Source organism: Uranotaenia lowii, chromosome 2, assembly GCF_029784155.1.
Source record: "Uranotaenia lowii strain MFRU-FL chromosome 2, ASM2978415v1, whole genome shotgun sequence".
Lineage (NCBI taxonomy): Eukaryota > Metazoa > Arthropoda > Insecta > Diptera > Culicidae > Uranotaenia > Uranotaenia lowii.
The window spans coordinates 248,797,876-248,810,250 of NC_073692.1; the positions used below are offsets into that span (position 1 = coordinate 248,797,876).

The 12,375-nt window shown below is 36.5% G+C and overlaps 1 protein-coding gene across 3 annotated transcripts; it reads right to left on the reverse strand.

Annotated features, from left to right (window-relative positions):
• Positions 1–333: 333 nt before the first annotated feature.
• LOC129746364 (small subunit processome component 20 homolog) lies at positions 334–10,775 on the reverse strand. 3 transcript variants are annotated; one of them, XM_055739990.1, is made up of 11 exons: positions 10,640–10,775; positions 10,297–10,580; positions 9,077–10,185; positions 7,630–8,972; positions 6,419–7,538; positions 4,951–5,890; positions 3,270–4,889; positions 2,157–2,322; positions 1,206–2,096; positions 663–1,148; positions 334–536 (listed from the first exon to the last, which is right to left on the reverse strand). In XM_055739990.1, exons 1-10 carry the CDS (start codon positions 10,682–10,684, stop codon positions 711–713), a joined length of 7,956 nt encoding a protein of 2,651 aa, XP_055595965.1. In that variant the 5' UTR covers positions 10,685–10,775; the 3' UTR covers positions 334–536; positions 663–710. The 3 variants fall into 3 exon arrangements, with proteins under 3 accessions (XP_055595965.1, XP_055595963.1, XP_055595962.1); XM_055739988.1 differs by having other exon boundaries at positions 334–543; XM_055739987.1 differs by lacking the exon at positions 334–536 and having other exon boundaries at positions 597–1,148.
• Positions 10,776–12,375: the final 1,600 nt, after the last annotated feature.

Sequence of the window (12,375 nt, forward strand, 5' to 3'; positions counted from 1 at the left end):
ATCTCTTTTTTTATTGTTTTATATTGAAGCCTTATGTTCAAAATGACGAACTGTCAGGTTAGATGAAAAATGACGAAAATTCATATGGGACTGTTATGCGAGTAGGGGCAGTATACGTCAAGGTATACCCATTTCTATCAAAGTGATAAAAATTCGCACTCAATCAAGCCCACGGAACATGACGATTAAAAAGTCTGATGAGTCAATATGAACTTCATATACAAACGTTAAAAAATAACGATGAATCAATGCACTTGTCTTTGTGAGTTTAGAAGTCTTAGACTAGAAGTCTAAACTATAATGACTTCATAACTTGAAAATACTCACATCTTTCATTTCCCCCGAAGGATGGCCCCATTATATACAACGCCGCATGTCCGGAAAACGGCCGAACAAAAGACCACTGTTGACGATATGCAACTTTCGCCTTCGCTTCATGTCAGTTCAGCTATTTCAACAATAGCCTCCATTTCTGTCCGTTTTGCTTTTCTCTTCTGGTTCTTCGATTTCATTCACAGGTGTGCAGTTGCGAGTACCTAATACCTTTAACATTTTCAACCGGGAACGAAAACGTTGTTTTAATAGGATGTTCGGCGTCAAAAATTAAGAATTAGTATCGGAATCTGTTTATTTTTTTTTACTCTGAACTTATATGATCTTACCGCAATGCTATGAATAACCATAATCATTAAAATATATGCAATAGAGAATTAATTTTGAAACAAGTCTTCCAGATTTTGACGTTTTCGTTTCTGTTTGTATCCTTTTGTTACTGATGCTTTTCGTTTACGGTTCTCTATTTTCCGCTTTTTTGCTTCCTTCTTACGCATTTTCACGGCATTCTTTCGTTTGGAAGCTTCTATTGGATTGTGTATTTTCTCGACTGCAATTTCCCTTTGTCGCATTGCACGTTTCTTCTGCAAATTAGATAACATTTCCAAACGAATCATATCATACTTTTCGCTTCCAAGTTTAGCACGTATTTTGTCGGAAACATTGATCACAATTTGCTTCAAATCTTCGTTTAAGTGATCTTTGTCGCTTAATTCTCGCACCACAGGTGACAAGAGACCTGGAGCTAGCTCAACAATAGTCGAAACATCAATTAGCTCTGCTAGCGCTTCCATCCAGTTGAACATATGTCGCCGCTAGAATAAAATATACCATTATATATAGATTTAAACCTAAACGTTTTAATTATTTACCAAAATAATAGATTTCGGCGCTTTTGCTATTTCACTTTGTATAATGTATCGTACTCGTCGTATTAACCAAGCTAAGTTGATCTTTTTATCATCATTATTATTTAATGGAGCGAACTTTAGAACATTGGCTACGTATAGTAAATTTTGTACTACTAAGCCTGCAATTTCTTCATCAGCATGGAGTGGATCTAATTGAGAACACATATCCAGAACAATCGCTCGAACATCATTCAACGGATCATTATAGATGAACTGTCTTCGATTCAAGTTTTCTCCGTCCGATATAGTTTTACCAATTATTTCAAAATCCAATGAACCTAGGAACTGTCCGAGGAGCTTGAGGGCACCTAATCGAGCCCATTCATGTCCGTGAGTTAGTAGAGTTTGGACGGTGTAGGCAAGTTCATCCATAATTTCGTCAAACTGTTGAAATGAAATTACATCTGGACATATTTCAAAAAGACGGTTCGTGGCATTCAACACTTGGAGTAGCGCATGGTCTCTTGACTTCACTATCATTTTGTCGTTATCATCAGCGGATAGACATTTGCCATGTAGCTTAACAAATCTTCCAACACTCTCAGTGTCTACCTCTGTTATCGTAAAAAGCAATGCAGGGAGTAATTTGGTCAAGCGACTACGGATTTCCTCTTTCTCGACGTTCATCAATCGAATGCTTAACTGAGCAGCAAGCTCACGATGAGCTAATTTTTCATCCTTGAGCATAGTTAGTATCAGATCGAATAACTCATCTCTGCGAACTATATCACAACGTTCGAACAACGCTTCTAAACATTCTGCAACCATTATTCGGCAATCCGTTGATTCTTCGTTTATAAGCCGTACTCCGAGGGATAAAAAGAAAAAAGGGGCCTTTGCGTTCAATGATTCCTATAAAAAATATATTATTTATGCATGCCCTAATGTAATCGAAAAGTTCATAAAACTTACAGCGGGGAATGTCTTAAATATAGATAAAAACATTTTAATAGCTGATTCGCGTCCGGATATGACCTCATATTCCAGCTGACTGATGTAGAAATTGATCAAGTGATCAACATTGCTGCCCAAAGGATAGTTTATCAAGTAATTTAGTAGCACCTGTCGACATTCCTCCCTATTGCAGAAAAAATGGAAAATTAAAGAAACGAAAATATTTTAGAAAATAATAATTTAAATGGAAAAATATATTCCTTACAGTAGACAATAAGAAAAAAATCATAAGGTACACCGGAACAAGTGCAAACATTCAACTTTTCTCTGTTTAGAAACATTTTATAAACATTTTCTTCTAAAAATTGTTGTATAGGCCCAAACGAACAATCTAACATAGACAAACTAAATTTCCTTCAAAATATTCACTAAAACACTGCACTGTTTGATTACACAAAAATTCAAGTAGGTACGTAAGAGGCATAAAAAGTGTGTTTTCGTTTTGAATATTTTGACTTCAAAAAAGAGCATTCAAATCCGCTTTTCCCTTGGGTGTTTCGAACTGATATTCAAGTGAAAGCAGAAAATTTATGATAAATTTTCAGTACATCCTGAAAGTTGTGAAAATAATATTCACTCTTGTCAATCCACACAGCGGTACAAATGCCGAGGGTAAGGGTAAGTGCAAACGCATCTTTGAGCCATGTAACATCGGCCATTTCATAAAATTTATCCACGAAATGGTTCAGCATTATATTAGAATGGTCAGAAGGGGAATCCAAAGTGTTGTATCTGAAGCCGATATTTAAAATTCTTTCATTCCTTGGTTTTTGCTTAAAACAACAGTCAGCAAAAATGAAGACCCATAGAAGGAGCAAGAGTAAACTTCTTACCAACATTTTTTAATTTTTCACTTTCAACGGGAATATGTTTAGAACTATTTTAGTGATGCGACGAACGATAATTGATTATTTTTGAAGATATACCTACATATTTTTCTAGGACATGTGAAAGTTGAACTATGGTGAAATCCGTTTGCACTTGTTTCGGTGCACCTTATAGGAATATCCAGCGAATGAATCAAACTTCAATATTTTGTGTTTGAATAATAAAACAATTCGAAGCACATACCTGGTTTTCGAATTCTCACTCATGATGCTGAGTTCAGCGACTTTTTTAATGATAGCTGCCATTTCTTCAGCCCGCAATTTTCTGTCCACTATTGCACGCAGCAAGATGAGAGCCATATTTTGTCGCTCCGGATAAGGTAAATCCTGTTCAACATACAGCAACAAGACTTTAAGCTGCTTGTCACTTACCGCAAACTGTTTCTTAAATTTGAGCAGCGTTACTACGGCCTTGAAGCACGATTTAACTAGTTGAAAATTTTCATCTAATTGACTCAAAACCGCTGTTGCATATTTGTGAAGAATTTTCAACAAATTGTCTAAACACTGTTCGGTATTCCTTTCGAGCTCTTCAAGCCGAAGCTTGGACGCCCAAATAACAGAAATACATTTGATGCTAAGCATAACCACTTTAAGGTGACTGCTCTCCATAGAGCCGATTAGTATGGGCACAAGTGGTTCAATGAACGGTTCGTAGTCGTTGGTTAGAATTTGATTCTTCTTAATGAGCACGTGCAGTATTTCTAAGCTCATCTCCATAAGGACATGCGCATTTGTTTTAGTACCAAGAGTCGCCGGATTATGACTGAGTGCCCCTCTTCGTTTTGGTTCGGCCGGGATTAGATATATATCGGGTCTACTGATCTTCATTTTATTTTTCTGTGTGTCTGACAATACTACTTTTTTACCGCAAACCAAATCTGGAATGCTTTCAGAAGCTATACCAAACACGAATATCAAACATGCTTCGGAACTGATGTTTGTATTATTACATAATCCTTCTGCAATTTTGCCTAGCGCTTCCTGCACCTTTGAAACGGTCTTTTTGGAATTAGTTTTCACAAGAATTTCTTTGAAGGGTATTATCAAATCTAGAGTAGACCTCTCACTCATATGCCTTGCTAATATATACAAAGTAAGGAAACTTTTTTTGTTTGGTTTTGCTTCAGGTGTTTTCCTCGATAAAGATCCTACTTCCTTTTCTTCAGACAAATGTCCAAAAATATCATTAATACACAGATTCAACGCCAGTTGTAAGATGTCATCTACAATGGTACAGTTTAGTTGTTCTTTGATTGCATCAAGAATAGTGTGGACTGTTGCAACTAGCACGTGAACCTGAAATCCTCTTGTCAACACAGCTACCAAATTTTCAAGAATTGCTCGTAGGAAGGATGGCCCTACTGATACTATAATATTTTTTAAAGTATCGCGTGCAATGTTACGCACTTGTTTTAGATTTGATTTTAAAAAGTTTATAACTTTTATAGTTAACTTAGGAAGATTAAGCTCGATAAACTTTTGCGGTAGCTTTTGAAGCAATTTTACAATCGCTGTGGCAATAGGTATTTTAAGCATATCTTCTTTCTCGCGTTTATATCGTTCTTTGCGCTCATTCAGTTTTATTGTGTTTTGCGTTTCCCGATAGTTGATAGTGGAAAAAAGATCAGGAATTAATATTTTGGCAATTTCATGTAGAACTTCCTCGGCATGTGGCTTATCGAGTATCGTTTTATTTTTAAAAGATATTCTGGAATATATTTTTTTCAAACTATCATTCATAGTTTCTTTTTGGGCAGTTACCAGTGGTTCATCGATAGTTTCATGATCTTCGCTTTCAATACTGAAATGTTAAACATGATGAAAAGTTATATTGAATGTATATTTATCACATTAGAACTTACCAAGTATCGGTTTTCTGTGAATTCTCATAAAATTTAGAATCAACGTCACTTAAATTGTTATTTGCCAGGGAAAGATCAAAATGAAAATTATCTAACAACGCTGTTACTAATCGAATAAGTTGTTTCTGATACTCAATACTCTGCTTCATTTTGCCAAGATATTGTTTAAGGAGTGTTTTGTAATGCGGCCATGGAAGCATTCTGCTGATGGTGGCCACACAACTTATAGCTGCTTCGGTAAGTTTGGCTTTTTTGCGATACTCCTCACAACACAGGTAAGAAGATACAATCGGTAATACAAAATTTACCAGCGTATTTGGAGTGAGAGGCTCTTTCAGCTGGCGTGCAATTTTACAAAATAACTTCATGGTACGCCGATGACGATGGATTTGTAGATGAGTTATATTATCGAAAAAATCGATTTCGCGATCACGGCTGTTAGTGAAATGGTGCAGATCGGCAAACACGTTATTGTAATCGGAACATTCTCGGCTTAAATTGCCAAGAAGTTGTATGGCCTCATTTCTGGTAGCTATATTTTTATCTTTAACTCCCTTCATTAGAGATGTGAGTATCACACGATCTATAAGATACCGGACATCGTGCACTTGTTCGTCTGTCCGATTGTTGACGCTAAATATAACAAGCTTTTGTACGTAGTAATTGGCTTTGTCTCTAATTGCGAGATCTTTGTCTGTTTTGAGATAGTAAAAGCACTGATGAATAAAAAGGATTGATAGATCCATATTGATGGTTTTTTCTTCCAAAAGCTGATCCACAGTTCGAAATGCTTGCAGGCGTCTATCGTAATCGGGTTGATCAAGCCATCGTTTGTCCATGGCGTTCATATCTCGAATTATTGCAATGCACTGTTGATAAACCAATAATTCCGATGCGCTAGTGATTCGTTCAATTATTTCAAGAATAATTTTTCGTGTGGCTGAAATATATGCACAAATTACATTTTTTATCTTGCTAGATTCAAATTTAAACAGATTTTTTTTATTTCGATTTAAGTCGTTTTGAAATTTCATATCATTTGCAGCTTTACTAATCGAATCATTTAACTAATCTACATAGGTTTGATGACCGGTGTAGTGAATAGACCGAATAGACGGGGATACATGAAATCTGAATCTGCTACCAAATTTATTCGCATGCTCGTTTTTCCTCCAGGAACGTCCGTGCTCACTTACTCACTCTCCTTTTTTTTCTCTCTCTCTCTCTCTCTCTCTCTCTCTCTCTCTCTTACTCTTGAAGACACAGATCATGTAAGTTTACACGCTAATAACTTTGCGAGGTTTAAGCTTTAAACGAGCTTAGTGAGGGTCTTGTCGAATTAACTCATCAATGCCATAACGATGCACCTGAGCTGCTGTGTATCCTGAATGTCCTATTAAATATATCCCCGTCTATTCACTACAGTCAGTCGGGAAATAAGGTTCATACGAAGCAAACACAAACTCACCCAGATCCTGCACACGTTCGAGCAGTAGCCCTATTTGACGCAAATATTTTTCTGGTTCCGGAACTAATTTTACCAACGCTGAAATGGCAGCATGCATTTGCTGTATTGTTTCAGGTTCGGTATTGGGTAAAGAAATTTTACGAATCGTCATCGGTACCAACATCTTAACCAATGCTTCACATGTTTCAGCATCAGTGGCGTAATCCGCAATACGTGTTAAAACCGCCAGCTGATCTTTGTTGATAGAACCCTTGCGTTTTAGCACCTGCTGGAGATAGTCGAGTATTTCAGGGAAAAATGGAGTCAACAGGTAGGTACCTGCATTCAGATTATTTTCAATCAACTCATTTTCGTCGATTTGGAGCACGTTTTGCACGGCGAGAGTACCACGTGATTCTCCACTCTCCAAACTCAACATATTCATGACTAACTTTAAGATCTCTTGACAAACAGCTTCACTTGCTTTACCACAAACTACCAAATTTATTATTCTTTTCAAGGAAGTTTGATTGGAATCATTCTTATACTTGACCAGCAGCTGATGTAAGCGCGGGTTTTTGCTCCAACAAACAAACAATTTTAACAAAGGTGTAGGTGAATGGATGCATTCTATTTCCAATTTTTCCAGTTGAGACCATACATAGACTTCGAAAATTGCTTCTAGTTCATCTTTGGACCAGCAATATTCGTCAAAATGTTCGAAAAACTCAACCAAATTGAGCAATGCTTGTGATTTCAAATGTTTCACGGTCGCGTGATCCATTCTAAGCAAGATAGAATCCATACAAATTTTTATATGCAATAAATATCGCGTGAAGCTCTCATCTTTCAAACCGGCAAACCGATCCCGAATGTCATCAATCATTTTCATCAGCACTTGTATTCGGTACAATGGCATCTCTTCAGTAAAGTTTTTGCAGCTTTCGCTAATTTTCCGATGCGTTTCAAGGGGATTGGACTGAAGTAAATTTTCAAAATAGTTTAATGACATACTGATGAATATACTAATTTCTTGTTCCGAAAAGTTGCCCACAAATCTCAATAATAATTGCTTCATTTCTGTGGACGTTGCCTTTTGAACCATTTTCGTATGTATAATTTTTAGAACCATTGGTATTACCTAAAAATGTAATATACAGAATTATTTTATTGTTTTGCACATAACAATGAAATCAACATTGATGTAGACAGTTAATTGTTTTCAAACTTACGGTTGGTCGATGCTCATCCAGTACAACGCACTGTAGCTTATCCTGGTTGCTTTCATCAGATTTGAAAAAACTTTGAATCTCTTCCTTTATCGTTTTTTCGCTAGCTAGGTTGTACAAGTTTGTTTTGTACGGAATCAGAACAGAATTGTCATACGTAAAAATACAATCTAGAGCTAGCTTCTGCACCTCAAAGCTACGATGCGAGAGTAGTTCTTCGTAAAATGTGTACAGATGATCGGCTTTGTAGATGGTTTTCGGGTTTCTCACTTTGGCAAATATGTTCAAAAAGGCTATCAAAACTTTTTGTGTCGCCTTTGGTGTATCGTTGTTACTATCATTACCACGCAACATCTCTTGTTTCACTCGATACTCTGTTTCAATAAATTTAAAAAATGCTAAAACTATATCGCGATTTTTAGACTCAAAAATGCGATTAAAGTTTGCCAAAGCTGTCAACAGTTGAACTCGATAGTTAACAAAATCCACTTTATCGAGCGTGTTCTCGAAGTTGTACTTTATGATTTTTTGCAGTATATCGTTTTGGTTGTCGCCTTCACACTGTGGATGCTCGGAATTGCCAAGTTTCACACCATTCATTGACGTTTCTAACTGCTTTTTGTATACCGCCCAGAAATAACCAATGTCAAAATCATCCGCATATGTTTCAAGTACCTCACTCACTGGTTTCCAAAGTAGTTTGAAATTCACAGAAAGCAGCGAGACGACGTATCTCATGGCATCCAACTGTAGTGATTGATCGGTAACAGTTTGAAAGTAATTGGAATCGAATTCGAGTTTCTTTAGTAACATGATTTGTTCACGGTACGATTGAATCGTTGGCTCTACAGATTCAATTCCATATAAAATGTCAAACAAAGATTCGTCGTCATTGGCTTTCGTATTTTTGTTCCTATTGAACAATGTGAAGCAATGTGTCACCAGAAGGCGGGATTTTCTATGAACCGAAGACAAAAACGGACTCAAAAACTCATGGACGATGTCGAACAATTTACCGTTCATTTGCTGGGGTTTCTCGACTGCTATTTGGCTCATACACAAACTAACTGTACAAATTAAGTCTTCTCTCCCTTCAGTTAGCAGCGGTAATGTTTTGTGGATGATGTTATTCAATGTTTCAGTATTATTTTCGAACAAATGAATCAAACATTCGACTAAAATATTTAAAACAATGAAGCTGTTGTAATCATCTACTCTGGATAACACAAGATCAATATCGCTTTTGAGTTTTTGCAAAACAAGTTTGTCGTTGTCGATACCCGTCAAATGTGGTAGTAAAACTAGGATAGATATAAATTCGATATTATCAGCGCTGGGCTTCGCATCTGGAAAAGAAAAACAATCTATTTAATACAGAACAATAAATCTAATAACAATGTTTGTCCGCCTTCGAAATGTTTGTTTTAAACGAATTAATAACCTTACTGACCTTTGAATATCTGCAGCAGATGTGATTTGGTATTATCATTTTTGAATTTAATCGGAAACTGTCTCCAACTGTCCAAATTCAAACCATGTGTGCAGAGCGGTGCCTTCTTCAGAATTATTTGAGCCAACAAAGAAATGCTACGGTTATCGACATGCTTCTCATAAAAAGTAATATAGGCCGGAAAGATCAGGATTTCAAACAATGGGTAGTCTGCCAAATCTAAAACAAAGTTTTCAAAAATATCCCTTGAGCGTGAGCCGATCGCCAAAATATTCTTCGAAAGGCGACTAGCCTCTAGTTGAGTAAGGTTCAGATTGTGCGAGAGCATCATTATAGTAGCGACTTTTACTGCATGACTCAGTAGATCGAGATGGGTACACCGGTTTACAATTTTGATCAACTTCCCAATAAGAATATCGCTAGAATCTAGGTATCTCGCGTGTTGATGCTCAATTACTACACCAATCAACTGTACGAGATAGTTTAAACCGGTTTCCTTCTCCGCTATATTTTCAAGACAGAGTGTATTGTCAACCGCTTTGTACATAGAACCCCAGAATGGCTGTAGATGTTGTTTCTCAATGCACTGCAACATATCAGTAGCGGTTTGAATCAAAATTTTGAACAAAATGTTCGGTTCGAATCCTTTTGTTTCAACCGATTCTTGTCCAACCATCTCTAACATGAGTGACCAAAATTCAGCAGCACAACTATGGAATTGTTGATTTACACCACGCATTATTTCGAAAATCAAACGACCTGATCCCATAACAGCCGAGGGATTATCGACAACTCCTGATGTTATCATATAGATCAGTTCACGTTTGTCTTTTGTATCTCGGGCAACAAAAGCAAAACATTCTGCTGCGAAGTTTACTATATGTAGGGGTTTTACATCATCCAAAAGTGGTAAGATCCGTTCGAATAGCGAAGCAAGTTCCTTCCGAAGAAATCCGCGTAGTAGCTTGAACAACGACGCTAAACAGAGCAGTGTCCATTCGAGCTGGTCTGCTTCCTTGGAATCTAGTAGAGTTAAAAGTTTATCCAATATTTTCCAGAAATGTGAGGTAAACTCATCGCGAAGGTCTCTGGCTAACACAACCACAAATCTAAAATGATAAAAAATGATTAGTAATTCTAAATCACATCTAGAGATGAGTAGTACTGAAAATGGAAGTTTAATTAAAAATAATTAAATAATCTATTTGAATTTTGCTTACTCCAATAATGCTTGCAACGAAAGATTGGTGGCTGCTTCAAGTGAACGAATAAGGTGACCAACGACAAACTCTTTCCGGTGCAACAATTGTGGCAAAGTAACGATTCCACGCAGTGGCAACTGGAACTTCTGGTATTCTTCGGTCAAATTGAGAACGCTCCATTTTTGAATGGTTTGATGAAAAAACGATTGGTTCTCTTCCAGTGATTCGTTTTCGTGTTCTACGTGATAAAGTGCCGATCGACGGATGTCTACTTCGGCCATGCGTTCGTTGAATGTTTTGAACTGAAATTTCATATTTTAATACGGGCAATTTATATTTTCTCAAAACAAAAAATAATTACCTGGAAGGAGTTCTTGTTTTTGTGCTTAAGCGGACGATTTTTCATGATTCTAGCGCATTAATTATTCAAAAATTGGACGAAATATCTTCAGGAAATAACAATTTGCACTCGAAAACCCCGGTTTGTTTTGTGTTTACCTCGCGCGCACGTGTATGTTTACACACTTCAGTAAGTTAGGCAAAAAAGGTTAATTTCTACCTTCAAGCAGCTTGCCTCATTTACTCAATAAGGTGTTCACGGTGTTACTAGGCTGATCGATACACGAAAAAAAAACTTTTTTTAAGGTGGTTCACATCACGTCACACACTCAACCGAAATAAAAACTTTAAATTCACCTGGATTTTCACGTAGGCGCTCACTACGTGAATTTTTGCCCGACTTACGTGAATCATTTCGAAGCTAATACAAATTCACTTGACCCTTACGTGAAATTCACATGGCTGTTTGCCGTCAAAACGAAGACACATTCGATTTACGTGAAAATCCAGTGATTTACCAAGTACAAAGGGATTTGGTGCATTCTACGTGACGTTCACGTAGCTCCGAATAACTTATTCACGTAAAATCTATGTGACGGAATACACTTCTCAATATGGCGCGGATCAAACAGTTGGTACTTTCCGAAGGAGAAATTCCAGATGATGAAGAAGCTGATTTTTGGTGAGTAGTTAAAATTTTTTGTGTATTCGTTATTTACATTTTTTTCTTATTTTAACAGAATTCGGAATTGGGGCAGCTATAGGACGACCAGGCAATCACTATAGAGGCAACCCAAATGCCATTTTCGATGCAGTATTATGAGTTAGGTATGTGAAGTGAAATGTACACAGTCTCCATTGAAAACAAAAAGTGCATCGTGTCTAAGAAAAAATAAAATGTCCTGTAGAATCAACATATTTTTTATTTAAAAGCTCCGAAAAAATTCAACTACGTTTATATTTCAATTAAAACTAAGTGAATCGCATGTAGCAGAAGGCATCCCTTTTCACATTCGACCTACGTTATTTTCACATACAACTCAATATGAAAATTACGTGAATTCTGCTTGCTGCGCCAGCTCTGTTTGCTACCTGAAATTCACGTAGGTTTCACGTGATTTTCATGGTGGCAAAAATCCATGTACATTTTCACGTAGCGTTCATGTGAAGAATTTTTTCGGTGCAGATAAAAAATATATCTAGAGTTTGTTTTGATCAGGTCGTATGAGCCACTTAACGAGTTTCGAGAAAATCGATATGGAAGTTTGTAAAAATTCTGATATAATAGACTGCCCGAATAGGATTGTATCGTGAAAAAACAATGAATTCCATATTCACAGACCATAAATTGTATGGTTTACACAATGATTATGATCGTCCTCGATACCGTGAATGCACATTGAAGTTCATATTTTTCGACCATACATTTCACCGTTTTGACGAAAATAACCATGAAAAAGGGGTATTGTTATGCAGCGTGACCATGAAAAAAATGGCGATTTTCCATATATTGAAAAGCTGAAAAATATGATATTCATGGTTCTTTGAGCTTCCAGTTGTTCACAATAAAACCTTAAAAATATGATGATTTTTATTGTTTACCCACTGAAATAAAAATCTGTGTACACGTTGAGATTTGTTTACTTGTTTTTTGGTTTTGTCATCATTTTTGCGGATTAATTAAATTGAAAACAAATAATTTGTTTCAAAGTTTTATTAACACTTACTCGTAACACTTCACACACTTAATCACTCGTT

Coding starts and splice junctions, on each gene's coding strand:
- LOC129746364 (XM_055739990.1), bottom strand. CDS start 10,684: ATGAAAAATCGTCCGCTTAAGCACAAAAACAAGAACTCCTTCCAG. Junction 2,323..3,269: donor AGTGAGAATTCGAAAACCAG/GTATGTGCTTCG, acceptor TTTCTGCAATAG/GGAGGAATGTCGACAGGTGC. Junction 1,149..1,205: donor CGCCGAAATCTATTATTTTG/GTAAATAATTAA, acceptor ATTTTATTCTAG/CGGCGACATATGTTCAACTG.